General features: G+C 34.1%; 4 protein-coding genes across 5 annotated transcripts in view; 2 read left to right on the top strand and 2 right to left on the bottom strand.

Annotated features, from left to right (window-relative positions):
• LOC113230042 (neuroblastoma-amplified sequence-like) overlaps positions 1 to 6,831 on the bottom strand; it is a 39,160-nt gene extending 32,329 nt beyond the window's left edge. Inside the window, exons 1-4 of the mRNA XM_026463772.1 lie at positions 6,760 to 6,831; positions 6,501 to 6,598; positions 6,302 to 6,435; positions 1,594 to 1,622 (exon numbers count right to left, since the gene is read on the bottom strand). Coding sequence (XP_026319557.1) covers positions 1,594 to 1,622; positions 6,302 to 6,435; positions 6,501 to 6,598; positions 6,760 to 6,831 — 333 coding nt within the window. The remainder of the gene's footprint in view (positions 1 to 1,593; positions 1,623 to 6,301; positions 6,436 to 6,500; positions 6,599 to 6,759) is intronic.
• Positions 6,832 to 7,183: 352 nt separating this feature from the next.
• Positions 7,184 to 10,002, top strand: LOC113230442 (unconventional prefoldin RPB5 interactor-like protein). The gene is made up of 4 exons (XM_026464375.1): positions 7,184 to 7,305; positions 7,413 to 7,656; positions 8,681 to 9,281; positions 9,513 to 10,002. Exons 1-4 carry the CDS (start codon positions 7,276 to 7,278, stop codon positions 9,973 to 9,975), a joined length of 1,338 nt encoding a protein of 445 aa, XP_026320160.1. The 5' UTR covers positions 7,184 to 7,275; the 3' UTR covers positions 9,976 to 10,002.
• A 3,731-nt stretch (positions 10,003 to 13,733) lies between these two features.
• Positions 13,734 to 20,887, top strand: LOC113230443 (28S ribosomal protein S29, mitochondrial). Of its 2 annotated transcripts, XM_026464377.1 has the most exons (9): positions 13,772 to 13,836; positions 14,027 to 14,081; positions 14,148 to 14,240; positions 15,816 to 15,908; positions 16,180 to 16,325; positions 16,649 to 16,809; positions 18,791 to 18,932; positions 19,199 to 19,291; positions 20,666 to 20,883. In XM_026464377.1, the coding sequence occupies exons 3-9, from the start codon at positions 14,159 to 14,161 to the stop codon at positions 20,852 to 20,854; spliced, it is 906 nt and encodes a 301-aa protein (XP_026320162.1). In that variant the 5' UTR covers positions 13,772 to 13,836; positions 14,027 to 14,081; positions 14,148 to 14,158; the 3' UTR covers positions 20,855 to 20,883. The 2 variants fall into 2 exon arrangements, with proteins under 2 accessions (XP_026320161.1, XP_026320162.1); XM_026464376.1 differs by having other exon boundaries at positions 13,734 to 13,836; positions 14,027 to 14,240; positions 20,666 to 20,887.
• Positions 20,888 to 20,974: 87 nt separating this feature from the next.
• On the bottom strand, positions 20,975 to 21,696 carry LOC113230441 (ATP synthase subunit g, mitochondrial). Its single transcript, XM_026464374.1, has 2 exons — positions 21,557 to 21,696; positions 20,975 to 21,305 (listed from the first exon to the last, which is right to left on the bottom strand). The coding sequence occupies exons 1-2, from the start codon at positions 21,588 to 21,590 to the stop codon at positions 21,046 to 21,048; spliced, it is 294 nt and encodes a 97-aa protein (XP_026320159.1). The 5' UTR covers positions 21,591 to 21,696; the 3' UTR covers positions 20,975 to 21,045.
• Positions 21,697 to 21,729: the final 33 nt, after the last annotated feature.

Raw genomic sequence — 21,729 nt, 5'->3', positions numbered from 1 at the left:
AAAACAAAATTTATTTTCTTAAAAAGTTACTTCTATATATATTATTAGAAATTATATGAAGGTGGCCCTTGGGTGATAGAATATTTATTTTCCTTAGAACTGTCTATCTGAACTCTTCTACGGAGTAGTAATGGTTACAGGCCAGTAATAAGTTGAATATTGTCGCCTTAGAGTGAAGACTTTGCAAATGCATTTTCACATAGTTCGTTTTTAATGATTTTTGTTGAAGAACAACTTATTAACTTCTTGCTCAAATATATTATTAAAGTGATATGGTACCTGCAAGTGGTATAATTTGATTAATTAAAATGCTAACCACAGACATTATTGTGTTTACTACATTTTACAACACATTTTTATCTTCATCTTGAAAATTACTTAGAAATAAAATACAAGGTATTCACTCTAAGACGACGATATACTTTTAAATGTTGCGTAATGGTCAGAACTTTTTAGTGTCTGGTAATTTATTATATATGACTACAACCCTATAGTAAGGGCTGCTTCTGTATATCTCTAAATTGGGAGTAGGGATCATTTGTCACTTATTAACGGGGTCAGATATAGAAGTGTTTTTTACAAACATTAGCTTCAAGGATGTACTATCAATTCAATCTGCAGTTAGTGATATTAGGAATGTAATCTGTATTTTTGCGGAGTTGCTGGGAAATATTGGACTTTGTATATCAGAGGGAAACAGTAAAGCCTGTTTGTTTAATAGATCCAGAAGAGAATTTAATTTAGAATTAGACATAGTTGGTGTAGTAATAAATAACCATAAAAAAATTTATTATCTGGGCTTATGGCTAGACTCCAAGCTCCTTTGGAACTCTCACATAAATCAGTTGTATCAAAAGATTTATAAACATCTTAATATTTTAAAAGTACTCGTAGGTTGCTCTTGGGGTGTTACCTAAAGTTTATGAGAAGGACATTTCTCTTTTAAAGCCAAATTGATTATGGAAGTTTTTTGTATGCTAACTCAGCTCAGAGCTGTCACTTACGTAAACTAGACCTCTTACAAAATAAAGCCTTATGTATCTGTGGGGGATTCATTCGAACTACACCGATACATGTAATGGAATGTGAGTTGGCCATACCACCTCTGGCTGTGCGTAGATACTGGTTGGCACATAAATATTGGTTATCCACAGTATCTCTTACTAAAAAAGTAAGTGTACGAAGTATTCAAGATCTAACCGCAGAATGTAACATAATTAGTTACTGGAATAATAAGGCAAAACCAGCTTTAACTGAAGCTTGTAACAATTTAGAAAATAGAGATGTATACAAAAATAACAAATTGGAAATGTTTTATATGGAAATTTGGATGTCGTACATAGATATAAATAACTGCATAAAAGACAGGATACCCAACCTGACCACTCCCAAGGGACAATGTAACACGGTGTATTTAAATAATTGTGTAAATAAGTTTTGAACTCTTAAATACAGTGGCTACTATAGGATTTTTACTGATAGTTCCAAGGACATCAATGGTGTTGGCGTGGCCTTTTATGACCCGTAAGAAAAAGTATCATTCAAACTCAAATTGTGTTATGAAGCATGCATAATGAGAGCGGAGTTATTTGCCATAGTGGAAGCATTATCCTTTGTTAGTTCTGTGGATACAAAAAAAATTGTTATTCTCACTGATTCTAAAAGTGCACTTCAGCACTTGGTTTGATGTGTCTTTGGAGGTCAAGGCATGGCAATAGCATATGAGGCATTAAAATTAATGACTAACCTATTGTCCAATAATATTAACATAACACTTCAATATCATCACATATCGGACTTCTAGGAAACGAAGTAGCAGACAGACTAGCAAGGGAGGCTATTTCCGAGCCGTTGGAACCATCCGGTATGCCCTTTGCCACAGAACTTATCCCATTTGTAAGGGACCTAAGTATGGATCAATGGGCTAGAGCTATGATGAGATCTCTGTGTCCTCCAAGAAAGCCCTGGTTTGAGGAGGGTAGACTATCCAAGTCACTGTTAATAATTGCTCTTAGACCGCATTCTGGTCACATTCCATTAAATAAGTTTTACTCATTGACTTACAAATAAATGGACGACGGGTCTAATACAAAAACCACGAAAAAAATGTCCCAAATCAACCTATTCGAAATTTAAATTGTAATGTCATCGCAGTATCGCGCTGTCAGTAGAACAAATGAAGACTAAAGCGGAGTGTCGCGCTCTGTATACGATTTTAGCGCCTTACAAGTGCGGACACTTTTTAGCGCGGACCCGACGTCCATATAATTGTAAGTCAATGGTTTTACTATATTCATTAAATTTTTATTGAATTGATATTCAATTATTTTTTTGTGAAATTACTCCACTAGTTTGTTATAATTATTAATACAAAGATCGAACACTCAGAAAAAATTCCTTCGATCCGGTCGGATTCGAACCGACGTCTTCTTGCATACCGTGCCAGACGCTATACCAACTAAGCCACGGAACGAACCAACGGACCTCACGAATTTTTCTATGTGGTTGGGTCGTGTCTTTGTACTTGGTCTTTCAACGACTTTTTAGTCGTAGCGCCATCTATGAGAAACCTATTACAGATTTATCACCCAGTTAGTACCTTTACAGCTACCAGACCTGGCGAGAGATGTCGCTATTCACTGTATTAATTAAATTTTTATTAAATTGATATTCAATTATTTTTTGTGAAATTACTACACTAGTTTGTTATAATTATTAATACAAAGATCGAACACTCAGAAAAAACACTCAGAAAAAATTCCTTCGATCCGGTCGGATTCGAACCGACGTCTTCTTGCATACCGTGCCAGACGCTATACCAACTAAGCCACGGAACGAACCAACGGACCTCACGAATTTTTCTATGTGCTTGGGTCGTGTCTTTGTACTTGGTCTTTCAACGACTTTTTATAGTCGTCACAAAATAATAGATCATATTTGACAGCTAAACCAGTCGATAGTATGTAACTTTGAATGCAATCAACGAAACAGTAAATAAGCAATTAATAACTTATTGGGTTTTAAAAAAATACATAAATTTTATTGAAGGTCTATACATTATGAAAGAAACATATTTCAAGTATTATTTTCGCAGGAATTCCAAAATAAAATCCAATTTTGGGTTACTCCGAAACGTCTTATAAACAGTTACATCTTCAGTCTACAAAGAAATAATTCTTTTTAATAATAATGTTGTAACCAATACGCGCCGACTATCATCGAGTCAAATCGGTTTCACTTAAAAAAATGACTTATTTAATTACAAAAACAAAAATTTTAAAGTGCTTACAAAATTAGACTGAGTATACTAGTATTTATAGTAGACAGAACCGTAAAGTCAGATTTGTATTTCCTTTTCTTTATCGCAAATTCTGAAACGGCAACACTGATGTCGATTTAGCGTCACTCTGCATCGGCGCCCGCGCAGTCTTTCGCCGTCTTGGAAGTTGACTGTACGCTTGGTTATTCGTGGTGTTTTTTCTTGTGACTCGGCTGTGCTTTTGGACTACTTCTATTTTCAATCTCGTTGACCTTGGCTTGGATATTTTGGACTTGATTCTGTGTGAACTCTTTTTCAACATGTCGAAAAGAGGACGTGCTTTAAATAGCCAGACTCGCGAACTGGTTGTGAAATTACACGACTATTTCGAAAGGGAGTCACTTAATGGTGGACCTCTATTACCAGTGACACAAGTGCAAAATCGCGTCGCAAGTGCACTTGGAATCGGCAAAAGAACGGTACACACCATCATACAAGAAAAATATGGGCCTTCCGGCTCTCAAGAAAACGTATTACATACGCCTAGAAAGAGGAAGAAAAGCAAGCCTGTAACAGGTATCGACACGTTCGATGCAGACGCTATTCGTAACCATGTTTATACATATTATACTAGACACGAGTACCCTACTGTGAGTAAATTGTTGGTATCACTTCGAGAGCTTGGCTTATTTACTGGGAGTGCTACCTCACTGATTACAATTTTGAAAAAAATTGGTTTTAAATACAAGAAGTCTGACAAAAGAAATATTATGATGGAAAGACATGATTTAATATTACAAAGAGTTTCATTTTTGAGAGAAATGAATAAAATTACAAATTGGGATAATGTTGTGTTTATCGATGAGACTTGGTTGAACTCAAACCACACAGTACCACAATCATGGACCGACGACACTAAAGCATCCAGCTCGAAAGTGCCAATGGGAAAAGGTGGTCGCCTCATAATTTGCCATGCTGGATCAGCCGGGGGAGGTTTCGTTAATAATGCTTTACTAGCATTTGAATCAAAAAGTACAAAAGAATATCACGAAGAAATGGACGCAAACAAATTTAAAGAGTGGTTTAAAACTTTACTTCAGAACCTCCCCGAACAATGTACAATAATTATGGACAATGCATCGTATCATTCGGTTCAAATAGATCGAGCGCCGACTCAGGCAAATAAAAAGGCTGATTTGGTGGCATGGCTACAGAGGAATGGTGTCGAAGCTGACATGGAGCTATTGAAAGTGGAATTGTTAAGATTAGTGCGAGAGCATAGACCTACAAAACTTAGGTATGAAATTGATGAATTGGCACTTGAGCATGGACATAAAATTATAAGGACACCGCCGTACCACTGTCAATACAATGCTATTGAGTTGATTTGGGCTCAAATTAAAGGTTAATATTTTTGCATTTAATACTGTTATTTTAAATTCGTATATATTAAGACTTATTTTGTACTAGTAGCATATTTTAATAAAGTACAAATGTAAAGAGGTAACATATAAACTTTCGAATTTGTAATATCACTGTGAAGGAACATTACTATTTTACAACAGTGTTTTTTTTTTACAGGCTACGCAGGACGTAATAATACTAAGCCACCGTTCTCCACAAAAAAAATGATGACTTTATTAAAGGAAGCATGTACTAAAGTAACAAAGGAAGACTGGAGAAAGGTGGTGGAAAAAACTAGAAAACTAATAAAAGAAGATTTTGACAGAGATGTTAATATTGATAATTTAATTGAAAACGAGTTAATTATATGGACTGGTGAAACTAGCTCAACAGATGGTTTTGGTTCATCTTCCGATGACGTTGATAAATAAAAAATTCCAATAAGGAGGTCTTTTGTTTTACTTCAGAATTTTGTTATTTACGTACAGGTTATCCTCGTGAACTATGCTAATGTATAACTACAATACAACAACAAGTACAGGTTGCCGTTGTGCTCACTTAAAATACTTACTTATTATTTCTATTAAACTGTATAACGTTTAAATAAATGTTGATTGATATATCTAGAACTGAAAAGCAATGAACAGAAAAATAACCTAAACGATTACAAACTCCTAAAATTTTTAATCGATTTCTCGTGAGAATCGTTTAAACTGGTTACCGATATTGCAGTTCACATCACTATTTACGTTGCGATGACATGTGTCAAATATGATCTATTATTTTGTGACGACTATAGTCGTAGCGCCATCTATGAGAAATCTATTACAGATTTATCACCCAGTTAGTACCTTTACAGCTACCAGTCCTGGCGAGAGATGTCGCTATTCACTGTATTAATTAAATTTTTATTGAATTGATATTCAATTATTTTTTTGGGAAATTACTCCACTAGTTTGTTATAATTATTAATACAAAGATCGAACACTCAGAAAAAACACTCAGAAAAAATTCCTTCGATCCGGTAAGTTTTACTATTTCATGAATCAGAAGGGCCGAATCCCCTCAATGCCAATTCTGTAACAAGTTGGAGGACATGCTTTATTTAAAGGGATGTGATCGGTATGCGTGCTGTCAAACCCAATATCAATTGAAGGACATTGGTCAGGTGGGAGAGCTAAATTTAATGATGAGCAACCCGTTGACGAAGTGTGCTGAAGCTTTATACTCCTATGTGAGGTCTTGCTTTCTGATGAGGAGCATTACCTCACATGGGAGTAGTGACAGATAAAATAGGAGACTTATTTATATGTATACATACATTACGAGGCCGACATTAATGCCCAAACTTTTCAGGCCTCTTAAAACTGTATAAAAAAAAAGATGTGATACTATTTATATATTTTAAAATAAATTAGGCTTCTTAATTTCAAAACCATAAACAGGTAATCACGACACTGTGGTTTGCAATGCAGTAACAGTTCTCATCTACTGTCTTACATAAATAAATAGATAGATAGATTACCACTTTAAAATAAATATTTTTTAAATTTGTTACATATTTCTTTTTCTTCTTCTTTGATTAATATTCTTTGTAATAAAAAGCAAGCAGAGAATTTAATACAATAAATAATTTACCTGTAGTTCTAGCTGCAATAGTAGCATATTCAGAACGCTTGGTTCTGATCTCAAGGATATTATCTGCAAGTACAGCTATCACTTTGCCCGCATCGCCCAGAGCGATGTGCCACTTTTGTTGTCTTTCTTTAAAACTAAAAAAACATTATGATAAAAAAATAATTAATTAATTTATCTGAAAGTTATTAAACACACTTACGCTGTGATGCTATCAATAAGTCTCTTCTTAGGCCCAAAAAAATTTAACCATCTCCAAAGGGATGATATGTTTTCAGGTAAAATGTTGTCAGACTTTTGCTGAAAAAAAAATCAATGATTTCGCCAATTACAACTTCTCCAAACTACACCTATCTATTAACTTGTCAAGTCCAATATATAAATAGAACAATGTTTTAACATATTATCAAGGCTTTTAGGTAAAATTCAGCAAAATAATCTTAAATTATGTTAAAACTTACTAAATATTCGGGTTCTGGTTTCCATTCGGAAAACACGTATAATTCGTGCAGTATTGACTTTTTCTCTTCCATTGTAAGTAATTGTGTTGTTACAAATTATTTCATGCGGTTTTAATGCATTGGAAACGTTTTAATTAATATTTTATGCTGACGATTCGATCGCAAAATTTGACAGGAACGACATACGTTTTTAGAGCACGAACCTGACTATTTTATACACCAAGTAAATACCAGCTTGCCACTGAGAAACTATACTCAATATTAGTGGCGGTGCAATGTAGTACAGAGTAGGCAAATCAATTTAAATAGCTACAAGAAAACTGTCCAACGTCATACTGTCGTTCGGAAAATTGTTTTTGACAATTTTGGTTACGAAACCATTTCTAAACGTATTATTATTGTTGCGAATTGAGGTTATGTTGTCATTTTCACCCACAAACCACTTGTTTTCATCCATAGATTATATACTCTATTTTCACCTATATTATACCAAAACTATTTTACTTTTGTATATAAATGAATTTTCTAAGTAATATTTATCATGAGGTGAGTACACCAGTAAAAAATACTTACTTTAGGTGTTTTATATAATTTACACGATAACATAAAGGATGCTTGATAATGATTTCATGTCGGTCTTTATTTCTATACAGAGTTTGGCAGGGAACGAAAGGAACATTCGCTTCTGGGAAAATTATATACAGAACCTGAGATGTATAGACTTCAATACGTTTTCCGATAAACTAAAAGTGCCGGCACTAATTCCGATTGGTAGCAGGATATTGTTCAGAGGGGAACTGAGACACACTAACGAAGTGACTGTTGCTTTGGGAGCCGATTATTTTGTCAAATGTTCTTTGAAACAAGCTGAGATATTAAGGCAACATAGGATAAAAGGTAAACATGGTTCTTTTTCTCAGACAACTTTTACAGTACATTCCAAATTCTAAATACTCACTACATTTCTGCATCCTGGGAAAAAACCGAGACTTGGATCATCATCCTGGGAAATATCAAGTCCTTAGGTTTTCGTGATTGTTACACATAGGAAATGAAACTATTTTCAGATTTAATAATAAATTTAACTTATAATATTGTATGCCATATGGCAGATCACAGTGATTCAAAATTCATTCTTGTAACAACTTCATAACCTGTGTATCACAAAGAAATAAATGATTTGATTTGATAAAAAATCATATTGTTAAAATAAAATAATTTGTGAAACAGATGTTGCATAAATTGGAATGTTCTTTGTAAAATTAAAAATAAGGTATTTAATTAATAACTTTTGTAACTATGGTGAAAAAATGGGGTGGTTTGGATTAATATTGGATATAACTGGTTGATGACTTTACCGCCTCAGTCAACCGTGACCATAGAACAAGGTTAGACATTTAGTAAGTCAAAAAACAATACTTCAGTTAAGTTCTTTGTTAACTCAAATTATTATAAAATTAAATTCTTCTTTAGAGCTTTTTCATTTTTAAAGTGAGGGTGTAAAAAAAATGGGCATTTCAGATAGTGAGAATCTGATTTTATTATTTTCATTTTTCAATACCCACAGATTGTGCTAAGATCTATATAAAAAGTGCCAGTTAATTTAGTAGATTTTTTAATACTGTTAAGTGATTACAGTGAGCGCAACTGAAGACATCAGTTTTGAACTTCAAAAACACCAAAACATCATCAGGATTCTGGAAATATTCGAAACCGAGATTCCCACTATAAAAGCCATTGGGACTTTAAAGTTCACATCTAACAGATTTTTGTTTTTCTGAATTAGATTTATTTTTAAAATTAGCTTTGGCTGTTGGTGCTGTGTGAAATTTTGCCAATGCTCTCTCAATTTCCATTTAAAATACATAAAGTTAAAGAAACTAAAAACTACTATTTATTTTCTGTAATGTTTAATTTTAAGATGCTGAATCAAAATTAAGCTCATTCAGAAAAGAAAGAGAATATTTAGAAAACCAACTATCCTTTCCTAAGACTACACTGTATGACAATGAAGGGCAAGATATCATTGAGGTACACACTGAAGAAGAGGACAAAGCATGGAGAGCAAAACACAGAGAGAATATCAAGAAGTACAAACAGAGTCAGATTAAAAAAGAAGATTACAAACAAGTAACAGATGAAGAACTGTGGCAGAAACTGGAAGAACTAGAACTTCAGGAAGAACTTGAAAATGAACTTGCTGAACTAAAATATGGTGAGTCAAAAGAAAAAACTATTTCAATAGAAGGTACGAAAATAAAAACTCAAATACCAGGTGATCACAAACAAGCCATAGCAAGTGAAAAGAAGATTGTATTGAAAACAGACGAAATGACAAATGAAAATCATAGTGATTCTAAACTTGAATTATTGCAAAAAGTGCTTGATAAACAAAATGAGCTTGAAGAGAAGTTAGTGGAGTTAAAGAACAAAGAAAGAAGTGATAGTAAGACTGAACAAGACCTTTTAAAGAAGCTTGATGAGATGGAAGAACTGGAAGAGTTAGAAGATGAAATGGACAGGTAAGATGTAGAGACATTTTTGAAAGTAATGAAGATTGAGGAGAAAAAAAATCAATTTGACACTTAAACAAGTGCTAATATCAAAAGATACTTCTTTGTATTTTTTGTCAATATCGATATTTTGTTTGTTAAAACAATTATGAAATCAGTCAACCAAACATTCACTTCCTGTACATTCAATGAGCCATATTTGGACATTTATCTAACAATGTCAATTTATTAATATTTCAGATTGAATGATATTTTAGAAACAGATGACATAGAAGAATCAGAAGAAGACATTACTCCCTGTCAAACTACCAAAATGAACAGAAAAGTTTCGTTCAATGACGAAGATGACAGTGAAACATTAGAAATAATTTTCCAACATTCTAACATTGAGCCTTGCAGAGAACCTTATGATCCTGCAAAAGGGATTCAGAAACCTAGTGATATTTATAAAGCTTTCTCACACTTGTTTAGTGATCAAACAATTTCTATTTTAAAGAAATCAAAATATACTGAACCAATTCCTAGTGTATCTGCAAACGTGAACAATAAAATATTAGAGAATGAATCAAAAGACCCACTGTCACAAAGAGAAACAATAGTGGTTAAGGATGTAATTGAAAAGGTTGATCAGAGTGATAATCAATACACGGAAATACAGCGGCCTGTCAGTATATTTAAGAAGAGAAGACAACAGAATAGATGAAGTAGTAGAATTTAAGATAAAGTAATAAAAGTTTAACTTAATTACAATACTTTTGAGTTTTTATTACTAGGGATAATAGCTCTATAGGCTCTGATAAAATTAAATGTAAACTAAGGGCGCGTTCCCACTATGTCGTGACGACAGATTCTCGTGCAGTTTACAGTATTGTGACTTGTATATTTAAATGAAGTTGGTCACATATAGCACGACACGATTAACTGTCGTTCACGATTTTTTATCGTTACAACGACGAACTGTCGTCACAGTGGGAACAGCTAGAACGACAGTCGTCAGACGATAAAAAAACGTCACGATAAAAACGTGACGACAGATTGTCGCAGCTCCTATTGTCGTCACATTTTATTTTATATGTCACGTTATATTTTCTTTTCTTTGTTTGCTTCCTCTTCCGCATTTTTAAAAGTAATATGTTACTAAAATTTCGTCGTCATCCATTTCGAGTGAACACACACTAACGGCTTCCAAAAGAACATACAAGCGACTGCAATGCATCAAACGATTATGTCGTGCAAACGACAAGGAGGCTGTCGTGAAACGATAAATTGTCGTCACGATCTAGTGGGAACAGCTAGTCACGACAGTCGTTCAACGATAAAAAATCGTCCACGACAGATAGTCGTGATATGGGAACAGGCTAGACACGACAGTCGTCTAACGATAATAAAACGTGACGACATAGTGGGAAACTGGGAACGCGTCCTACGCATTGTAAAAAAATATTTTTACCAGCATGGCTTATTTAACTTTTGGTATTACCACTATATTATTGTAAGTCAATGATTACCACTATAAATTTTGTTGCTCAGTGACATAATACAAGTGTCGGTATATTTTTAGGAAAATAAAATATAGACGCTACAACACACAACATTTAAAATAAAATAATTGTTTAAATCTATTATAATATGACGAAGAAAAACTAAAAGCCTAGTGGTAATTTGCTGGTTTTCGGGCTTCGTCTGGCAAGTGTTTGCCGCTGGAGACACCACTGTAGCATGTAAAAACGAGTATGTTTACAATTAAATATTACATAAATAAAAGGATACCTTACTATACAGTGTGTCCCTGGTAAAAGTGCACATACTGAACAGAGTGAGAGTAGACCACAAATGGTCGACAAAAAAAATTAAAAAAAAAATCTAAAAAATAAATTGAATATTTTATGTGGGTTTATAATTTTTTGGCTCGATCGGACGACTTAATTTACATAAAACGTTTTAACTTTTTTTTTACTAGCTTTATTGCAACAAAGTAAAAACTATTAGCATTGTTATTAGTAGTACATCAAAAATACATCATAACTACGTAGACTTTAAAACAAAAAAATATAAAAAAATAGTAATATATCCAAAATTTATTTTAAAAAATCGTAAAATTTTCTCTTTATGTCAATTTTCGCAAAAAAAATCCCTATTTATTGCATTATTTTCACAATTCTTCTAATTCTACATGATATTATCTTTCAACTAAAAAAAAAATCTTGAATTTATCTTAATTAAAACGAAAATTATAGGCGTTTAAAGTACACACCTAATCTGAGTCAGCCGGCCGCCGTCCATATCTAATCTACATAGCTCTACTTCTCTCATTACAAAAGAAGCGCATCAACTTAGATGAAGCTGGTAAGCTTTAAGTTAAATAAAAAATAATATTATGCCAAAAAGTATTTATTTGTTTATTAAATGTTGTGCATAAGATTTTCAAAATGGTTTCCATTTTGCTGTAGGCACATTAGCGTCCGCATTACTATTTGTTTGGTCGCGGATTGAACCATATCTTCGTTCTCTTTAATTTCTTGAGCGAAATGGTTGATTCGGTCGATAAGTTCCGCTTGAGTATTTATGGGTTCACTGTATACCGCTTGCTTCATGGCTCCCCAAAAAAGTAGTCGAGTGGTGTTAAGTCTGGTGACCGCGGGGGCCATGCCACTGGCCCTCCGCGGCCAATCCACTTGTTGGGATATCGCTCATTTAAAAAATTTCGCACATTTAACGAATAATGAGCGGGGCACCCGTCCATCTGCAGATACATACGTTGTAATGCAAGAATAGGCACATCTTCTAGTAGGTCTGGCAAATCGTCTCTCAACAGGCTTAAAAATGTCTCCCCTCTTAACGTTGCAGGTAAAATGACTGGTCCTATTAAATAACGACCAATAAGTCCTGCCCAAACATTCACAGAAAACTGCACTTGGAATGTAGACTCTCTTTTCAGGTGTGGATTCGAAATACGCCATCTGTGTAGATTTCTCGCGTTAGTTATCCCGTTGCGAGTAAAAGTAGATTCATCCATCCATAAAATACGTTGCGAAAACTGAGGATCCATTCTGGACTGTCGTTGAATCCACGTAGAAAAAACACATCTCGAAATGAAGTCAGCATTGCCATGCAAATGTTGTACTCGTTGGTAATGATAAGGGTGTAACCCCTCCTTCTTTAGAATGCGCCAAACTGAAGTTTTTGAAATTCCGTGGTGTGCAGCCAAGCGTCTTATGCTCGTTGTGGGATTTGAAAATAAGTTACTGAGGACAGCTTCCTCAATAGAAATGTCAACGATCACTTGCCGGGCTCTTTCGCGGCGTTGCCCACCGATTCCGTGGATAGATAGCAATCGGTGAACCTCTTGAAAGTTACGGGCTGAAGGTTGCGGTTGTCGTTCAGGATATTGCTCCCTGTAGGCCAAGCAAGCAGCTCTTGCTGATCCATGATGCCAACCGTAGAAATAATGCATATCAGCGATATGATTTGCGGGGAAATCCGATAAGCGCGGCATCACGAAAACAAAACACAGTGTACACAGCGAATGTTTCGGAGCAACTGGTTTTTATTTGTTGTAAATAAGGTCTAACGTTTTCTCCCTGCCCCTTCACCCTTGGCCTCAGCCCGCGACGATGTGGAGCAGTGTTCGTAAACAAAAGATTTAAAAAAAAGGGTCTCTACCTGAGGATGCACGGACAGCGGCAGGTGATACAATAGAGCACGTGTACAGTTTAAACGCCTATAACTTTTGTTTTAATTGGGATAGATCCATGATGTTTTTTTTTATTTGAAAGCTAATATCATGTAAAATTAGAAGAATTGTGAAAATAATGCAATAAATAGGGATTTTTTTTGCGAAAATTGACTTATAGAGAAAATTTTACGATTTTTTAAAATAAATTTTGGATAAATTATTTTTTTTAATATTTTTTTGTTTTAAAGTCTACATAGTTATAATGTAATTTTGATGTGCTACTAATAACAATGCTAACAGTTTTTATTTTGTTGCAATAAAGCTAGTAAAAAAAAAGTTATAACGTTTTATGCAAATTAAGTCGTCCGACCGAGCCAAAAAAATATAAACCCACATAAAATATTCAATTTATTTTTTAGATTTTTTTTTAATTTTTTTTCGTCGACCAATTGTGGTCTACTCTCACTCTGTTCAGTATGTGCACTTTTACCAGGGACACACTGTATAGAACATTTACTACAGTAATAACAATTATCAACTATCTTTAAATGAGCTATACTAATGAATATCTTCTTAGTTTGCGGTACCGACCACCGCACCGACCATACCTTAATTTATACTTATCATTAGTACTTTTCAACGAAAATCCATAGCCTTCGGGAAAAAGCTATTTTTCCGAACGGAACTAATTTGACGTTTGCTTATTTGAGGTTATGTTGCTAACTATTTTTTTTAAGGGGCAATAGCATATAAAAGAAGAATTTGTAGTCTTACTGTGAAGTTGTAAAGTAATTAATTAGTGAATACACCATGTTGTCCCGTAGTAGCAGGCTGTTATGTCGGCGCTACTCTCAGGCTGTCAATTTTAGAACAAATGAGTTGTCTCCTGTAAGTGGATTTGCCTTATATTTTATTCTTAAAAAAAAATCTATAAAATAGAAATAATTGTAGAAAACACCATAAAATTAAGCTTAACAATACTCCGTTTCCTGGATAATATTTTGAATAAATAGCTCAACGCCGTAATTTTAGGTATCTGAACTTATAAAAAAATTAACTGACGGAAAATTAATTTCAGACCCAACACAATGACGATCAAATCGGTCTTTTCTATACATTAAAGCCGGAAGTATGTAAGCAACTGTTCCAACATGGCGGGTTTCCCAAGAGCTTCATGAAACAAACTAAAACATTTACAGAAACCACTCTGATGGTGCGTCGGCCTGCAATTGACCTAATGAATTGTATAAAAGCTTCGGACCTTAACAAACCAGTTATTCGATATGTTTTATGTATCCTTTTCATACAAATAAGAAGAATTTTAATAACGGTAGAGCTGCTTGTGAATGATCGCATCTTAGGAAGTACTGCCACTTTGAAATTATAGATTATTATTAATAATTTGAAATTACAGGCACATGAGAGTACTCACCTTATGTATAAGGGTGACGGGTGCAGTGGCAGTGCCCCTCAGATCTTTGTGATTTAAAGCTCTGAGTGGCACTACAACTGCTGTAGACAGGGGTGTAGCTTACCACCGGAGACACACCTTGTTAGTCCCATCGTCATTTGGTATCATGAAAAACAACAATATTACTATAGTCTGTTCCAATCCATTTTGAACAAAACGTAAACAAACCTGTTTGGTTAATTCTAAAGCAATAACTCAATAAATTGAATAAGTAACACTTTCATGTATATTTCGAAGATTTTGACTTGATATATCATCACTTTTTCCGACAATATTCACTTGAATAGCATCGTAAACTTGTATTTGAAAAATGGTAGTCAGAAAGTGAGGTTATTATTTCTCTATACTTCTATGACTTACCTATGGTTGCATAGTGCTGTTCGAAAAAAAAACATTCGGTTGAATTAATTAAAGTTTGGTAATGGATTATTAATTCATACATTTCAATTGCAATCAAACGAGTATCTAAGTGTAAGGATTTGAAGGAGGATTTAAATTGAAATTTTAAAATGCTTAATAGGTTATGTAAGGAAATCCGCTAGTATGACTGAATTGAACAAATCGATTCATTCAATTAATTAATCAATTTGTAGTTGGCGTTTGTGACTTGTTTGTTTACTTTTTGTTCAAAATGGATTGAAATGAAGTATAGGAATATTCATTCCCTACAGAACTTCAGCAATCTTTCTTATTTTTCTGTTTTCACATTTCTGCACATTTGTGTTCGCAAATTATACAATTGAATATTTTTCCCATAGACTTAGCAAGGTGGTTTTTTACCTCAATTATTTCAAGGTCGCAGGTTAAAAACAAAAAATGTATGCTTCACAATCTGTACAATTGTAATTTTTATGCTTAGAGGTTTTATTTAAGTTTCATGCATATTAGTTGAGGGATAGCCTAGTAATTCCATTTGGAAATTGTTCCGTTTGAGGGGGAGCCATAACAGCTTCACTCACTCAATTTGGAAAACTTCTGTTAGGAATCTAATAAGACAATTTTCTTGTATGTGATATGGAAAATATTAACAATAAAGAGTTCATCCAGTGAAGCACTGCCACCTTACCTATTTCTACCACCAAACAGCAATGTGAGCATTACTGCATTTTGGTTTTGAAGGGTAAGGGCGCTGGTGAAATCACAGGCTCTTGGGACTTATTAATTTATGTGTCTGGGTGATGTGTAAAATGATAGTGCCCTGAGGGGCACTCATGATCTGAGGATCATGGAGGCATGTCACTTACAACCAGGTGCACATCTTGTTATGAGTGATTTGTTCAGTGCAGATTATTAAGTTTAAGTTTTTCGTACTTGCTTCAACATTTGTGATCATCCAGATATTGACTAATTAAATTAAACTTAGTATCTGATATAATGCTCCTTAACAAACTATTAGATGGTGAAAAAGGAACGGGAAAGTCTTTAACAATGGCCCACCTTCTACATTATGCGCATGAAGAGGGCTTTTTAATTGTCCATGTACCCTGGGGTAAGTCTTATTGCTTTTTACTAGTTGTCTGATTAGTAATCTTCCAATATCTAAAACTCATTTTCTACATTTCAAATTCAGAACTTCATAACAGGATTTTAATCAGACTGATTTCTAAATCAAGACTTGTCTCTTTGCCCCTGCATAGTTTTTGAGTAGATGAAAGTGATTATAATTAAAAAGTATTATATTGCTCTATATTTGTATGTCACTCCACAAACATGTCTGGTAGTCATACTGGTTATATTCTCAAAGAGTCGGTTCTTTCCAGTATCCGAGTGGCTACGGCGCGTACCTCGCCACAAGGAAATGTCAAACTCGCAGTCGCACGAGGGCTTTGTGGATCTGCCACTAGACGCCGCCACTTGGTTGCTACACTTCAAGAACCAGAACCAGACACTACTTAAGAATGGAGAGGTCAGTTTCTTTTGAGAATTATTAGGCAACTTTGAAAAGCAAAAATCTGGCAAATTGATACAAGGAGGATGGCTATCTGCGAAGTACGCTGTCTGAATGATGTTTGCGTAAATATTTTAACTAGTATGGAAAAACTGTAAAACGTACACTCTTAGCCCCGCGCACTAGGGAAACCCTGTATCTCGGGTCCTATGGACACAATATACAATAACAAATTATAACCAAACTCAAGGTAGAAGTGTAGGCCATACAATTTTTTTTTTGTTTGTTTATAATTTGTTACTTTGAGTTCAGCAAGGTGTTTTAATTGTGTTAATTTGCAGCTAAATATAAATAAAGAGTATGTATGGAGTAAAAGAGAAAAGACTGAAGCGGGTGCTCCATTATCTGAACTTGTTGAACATGGAATAAACCGCGTGAAGTACGCTTGTGACGTCATTGATGCCTTGATCTATGAAATTAAGCAGCTGTCTGAAAGTAGAAAGTAAGTTTTATTGTTTGATTACAACTACTTTTTTTTTAATGTTATAGCGCCACCGAAATAATCGATTATTGCGCCGATTTCAAAATGGGATCAAACTGTTTTGTCCAAAGCCATAAAAAATCAAATTTTTCATTCGTATGTATTTGGTATGGTAACACTTAATTTGTTGCAAATTTCTGCAACTTATTCATTTCCGGTTCCTTCGAAAATAGGTTACAAACTGATTTTTTTGTGGTTCTATATTTTTAATCTACTCACATTCATGCTACGACGGTATTTGCCAGCAGAGATTATTGACATTATACTATTCACATGGAAAACCTTTGCAAGTTTTACAGAATGTACTGCGTTAGGACTACGATGCTTGGGAAAGGTCCCAGAATGCTATTGGTGTTTTCTGTGACCTCTCAAAGGCATTTGATTGCGTTGATCATATTACTCTTACGAGGAAGCTGGAACATTACGGTGTAAATGGCAAGGCGTCGAAACTTGTCTTGTCATATCTCAATGGTAGAATTCAGAAAGTAGACATAAATGGAGTTACTTCTTTGGGTTCTCCGGTAAAAATGGATGTTCCGCAGGGCTCAATACTTGGACCTTTCTTATTTCTGATTTATATTAATGATCTGCCATTCTTTGTTAAGGACCATTGCGAAATAGTGTTGTTTGCTGATGACACATACTTGATTTTTAAAACAGACAGACATGACATTAACTATGACCATGTTAATGATACCCTCTCTAAGGTAGTTTATTGGTTTAATGCTAATAATTTATTGCTTAATGCCAAGAAGACAAAATGTGTTAAATTTGAATTACCTAACGTAAAATCGACCAATCCAAGCATAGAAATAAACGGAGAAAAGTTAGACCTTGTTAATAAAGCAGTCTTCTTGGGAGTGAACTAAGATAGTAAACTTCAATGGTTTCCCACATATATCTTCCCTGGCCAGCAGATTAAGCTCCGCTGCATACGCAGTCCGCAGAACACGTGAGCTTACCGATGTTAGTACTGCTAGACTAGTTTACTTTAGTTAGGTACTTCCATAGTATAATGTCCTTCGGGATTCTCATGTGGGGTAAAGCGGCAGATATTCAAACCATATTTGTATTGTAAAAACGAGCGATTCGTTCTGTGTACCGTTTAGGCTCTCGGGTTTCTCTCAGAGAAAACTTTAAGGAGACTGGTATCATGACTGTGGCATCACAGTACATTTACTCTAATATTTTATATGCCAGTGAAAATATACATAATTTCAATAAGAAAGAAGATATCCATAATATTAACCTTAGAGCTAAGTCCAAACTCATGGTACCACGATTTCGTTTAACCAAGGTAAACAACTCTTTTATGGGGAACTGTATACATTCTTACAATAAGATTCCGGAGCATATATTAAGTTTATAATTTCCTAAGTTTAAAAACTACATTAAAAATATTTTGGTCGAAAAATCATATTACAAAATTGAAGACTACGTGTTAGATAAAGATGTATGGAAGGCGACACGGCTCCAAAATCCACACAAATTTGATTCAAAGTGTATTCCATAGCATTTAAGTTTATTTGAAAAGAGCAATCCCTAGAGTTTCTTGCTCGTTCTTCTCAGGGAGGTCAGCGTAGTGAACGAGCAGTAGCTTAAATGTGACGTTTTCAAGTGTAAATTTATTTTACCTATGGAATAAATAATCTTTGACTTTGACTTAGGAAAAATATCATGAATTAAGATCTAGTGACTAGTTCTACACTCTTATACTCACAAATATGTGTTTATTTTATTATGATAGCCAAAATAAACATGAATTTCAGTGTAAACATGAACGTGTTCTGACTAACACGAAATTTTTATTGTTGTAGTTTACTCTCTAAATTTCCTTTGTATTAGGAATGTATGTTTAAGAAAGCACACCAGCCTTCAACAATACAAAGAAATGATTAGGTGATTTTATATTGTTGTTTTAATTTGTTCTATTTCATTACAGGTGCAAAACATTTGTAGCCATTGATGGGTTTAACAGCTTTTTCTATCCATTGACGCGGCTTAGCACTCCCACCAAGAAGACTGTAAAACCTGAGGAAGTCACACTTACTAGCTCTTTTAAAGAACTAACGAAAAATAATTGGGTACATTTCTTCATTATTAGGTGTAGACTATCATAGATTACATTCTACTATAATGAAAAAAGAATGAAAAAAGTTTATTAAGGGACTTCCTAGTAGGTGTCTACCACCTGTAACAGGAAGTCCCGCTCTTCCGTTATCTTTTAGTTGTATGAAACAAACTATTAATTTCTAAGTTACAAAAGCTAAATGAATTATATTAATTATACAAGTTAACAAGAATACAAGAATAATGTAGCATCAAAGTAATAAAAAATAATTGTTTCCAGACAAATGGAGTGATTCTTCTCACAGCTGATCAACTTGCTGTACCTGATGACCACCAAGAAAGTTACTTGCCAAAATATTTATTACGCAAAGAGGTACAAATGCAACTGCGGTTCTATAAATAAAAGTATTTATTCAAAATATGCGCCCTTGGTATCACACTTAACAGTATTCAAAACTCAGATAAGACTTTTTTGAGTGAAACTTAGCAAGTGATGCATTTTCATATTCCAAATGCAGGACGAAAACTGCCGTGTGCCAATTTTATACAGTTTGCAAGAAAACTTACTTCAAAGTTCTTCGGGTTTTTAAATTTAGAAATTACAAAAATGATTTATAACTAAAACTGTTTCTAAATATTTATTAACACGATTTTAACAGGTACTTACCTTAATATGATCTGTGCACTTACACTGTTTGAGAGGCTTTTGCCCGTTTTTCAAAATGTAGTCTTAACTTAAGAAGATCTAAAATTTCCTTAAAACAGTTATAATGTTTTTCTTAACTATTTCGCGTTAGCAGCATTTAAAAGTACTTTTGAAATATTACAGCTGTTAGTTGCGTATCAATAACAAAATAACGCTGAAATCTATTCTCGACTGCTGCACACTAAATTATTGTTCTTGTACATAAAATTTTATCTGAATTACAACAAAAATCGGCAGTTAGAAAGATGTAGATTGGAGTATGGTTGTGGCGAAACGCTCTTCAAGCTGTAGCTCTAGTAAAGTGTTTTTATTCTTGTAAAGGGTTGTTAACAATGCATATGTGGTAGGTTAAAATGACCCCTGCAGAATCTGGAAAACTAAAAACACGCAGAGCGTACGTACAATATCCGCTTCACACGCGACGTAAAATACTTTGCATGCATTATGCCACATCAGAACTCGTATTAAAAAAATACTTGGCTATGTCCACGCGTAACAAATTGAAAAATAACTAAAAGAAAACAATTGAAGAATGCTAAAATTTTGAATTTCAAAGCCTAAGATTTTATTTGAAAAAATTTGTAGACTTCGTTTCAAAGTGATCAGAATATTAAGTGTGATGGTTTCATACTTTAACTCGAGACTTGTCAACTATATGTCTCAAAGTAACAGGAGCAGTGGCAGTGCCCCTCGCATCTTTGCAATTTAAAGCTAACCTAAGTGGCACTGTAACAGTTACAGGCGAGCTTTTAACTTACCATCAGGCACAGACTTGTTCGTATATTATTTGATAATCTTAAAAAAAGAATTAAAAAGTTTCACACTATTTCTAATTTCAGACAAATTTAACAAATTAAAACTATTAAGAAAAAAAACAAAATAATGTATGTGATTCACAAACCAAAAATAGTTTCATTTCCAATGTATAACAATCACAAACACCTTAAAACTCAGCAATTAATTTTTTTTATTATATTATCTGTCTAATGATAGAATTGTGTGTACCTAATATAGTCATTAATTATATGTTATCGGTTACAGGGATTTGACCATTTGGACCCTTTTGTACCAGTAGAAGTGAGAAGATACACCGACAAGGAGTACCTATCTTGTGCCAGCTACTACAGAGATCGTCTGTGGCTCCGTGGCCCTCCTGAGATCGATACTGAACTCAAGTTCACTAGTGCTTGCAACCCTTTTACATTTATGGAGCAATGTGCACCACTGTAATTTGAATACTTTAGTTTTTAAATCTTGTTAAATATATAGTCTAATGTTCATTTTAATAACTTGTTTTTACTTTTTTAAATAATAGGAATTGCTTGTTTATCAAAACTACTGGCAAAAAAAAAGCAATAATGATTTTAATAATTTATTTTACTGAACATGAACATATCTACAGAAATACACTTAAAAGAAACTTAAACATCATAGCCCACAAGGTGGCGCTTGCCAATGCATTCTCCTATATAGAACCAGAACAGCACCTCAGCACCTACTAGTACATTTAAGGTAGCCTGTTTGACTGTCTGTTGTTTCCATGCCCCTGTCTTCGCACTGGTCAGAAGCTTACCAATACCTGCCTTGATTTGAGGAATCTCGCTCAATTTAGGTGGCGCCAGCTCTACTTTTGCGTACTTCAAAAAAATGTTGAACTTGGGGCGCGCCTGGGCTAACGCCGCTGCAAGAGATTGGCTAGTTTAGTCGAAAATCAATATTTATAACCTAAAACTACTATTCATTGTGGTTTGCGCCACCATATCATCTTTTCTGGCATGATATATAGACTGATGTAACTTCTTATACAAACATGAGGTCACACTAATTTTTAAAATGCTTTCGAGCCTCAAAAACCATAAAAATCCCTCGAATTACATAACTGGAAGAACCACAACATACACTTGAAATTTTAGTCCTCGTGAATATACTTACAGTTAACCAACGACGGAAGTTTAGCAGCGGCCATTTTGATACAGTAATTATTTAATCGGAACAACAGAAGTCAGTGAAAAACAAGATCCTTTTTGATTTTGGAATCTGAAAAATGAGAGATGGACCTTGATTCTGTCAACAAATGACAAAGTCAAAGCAAATGTTACTATAAT

This window comes from Hyposmocoma kahamanoa, unplaced genomic scaffold, assembly GCF_003589595.1.
Source record: "Hyposmocoma kahamanoa isolate Upper Pololo Valley unplaced genomic scaffold, ASM358959v1 63, whole genome shotgun sequence".
In the NCBI taxonomy this organism is placed as follows: Eukaryota; Metazoa; Arthropoda; class Insecta; order Lepidoptera; family Cosmopterigidae; genus Hyposmocoma; species Hyposmocoma kahamanoa.
The sequence above is the reverse complement of the archived record's forward strand: the minus strand, read 5'-3'. Positions and strand labels throughout refer to the sequence as shown.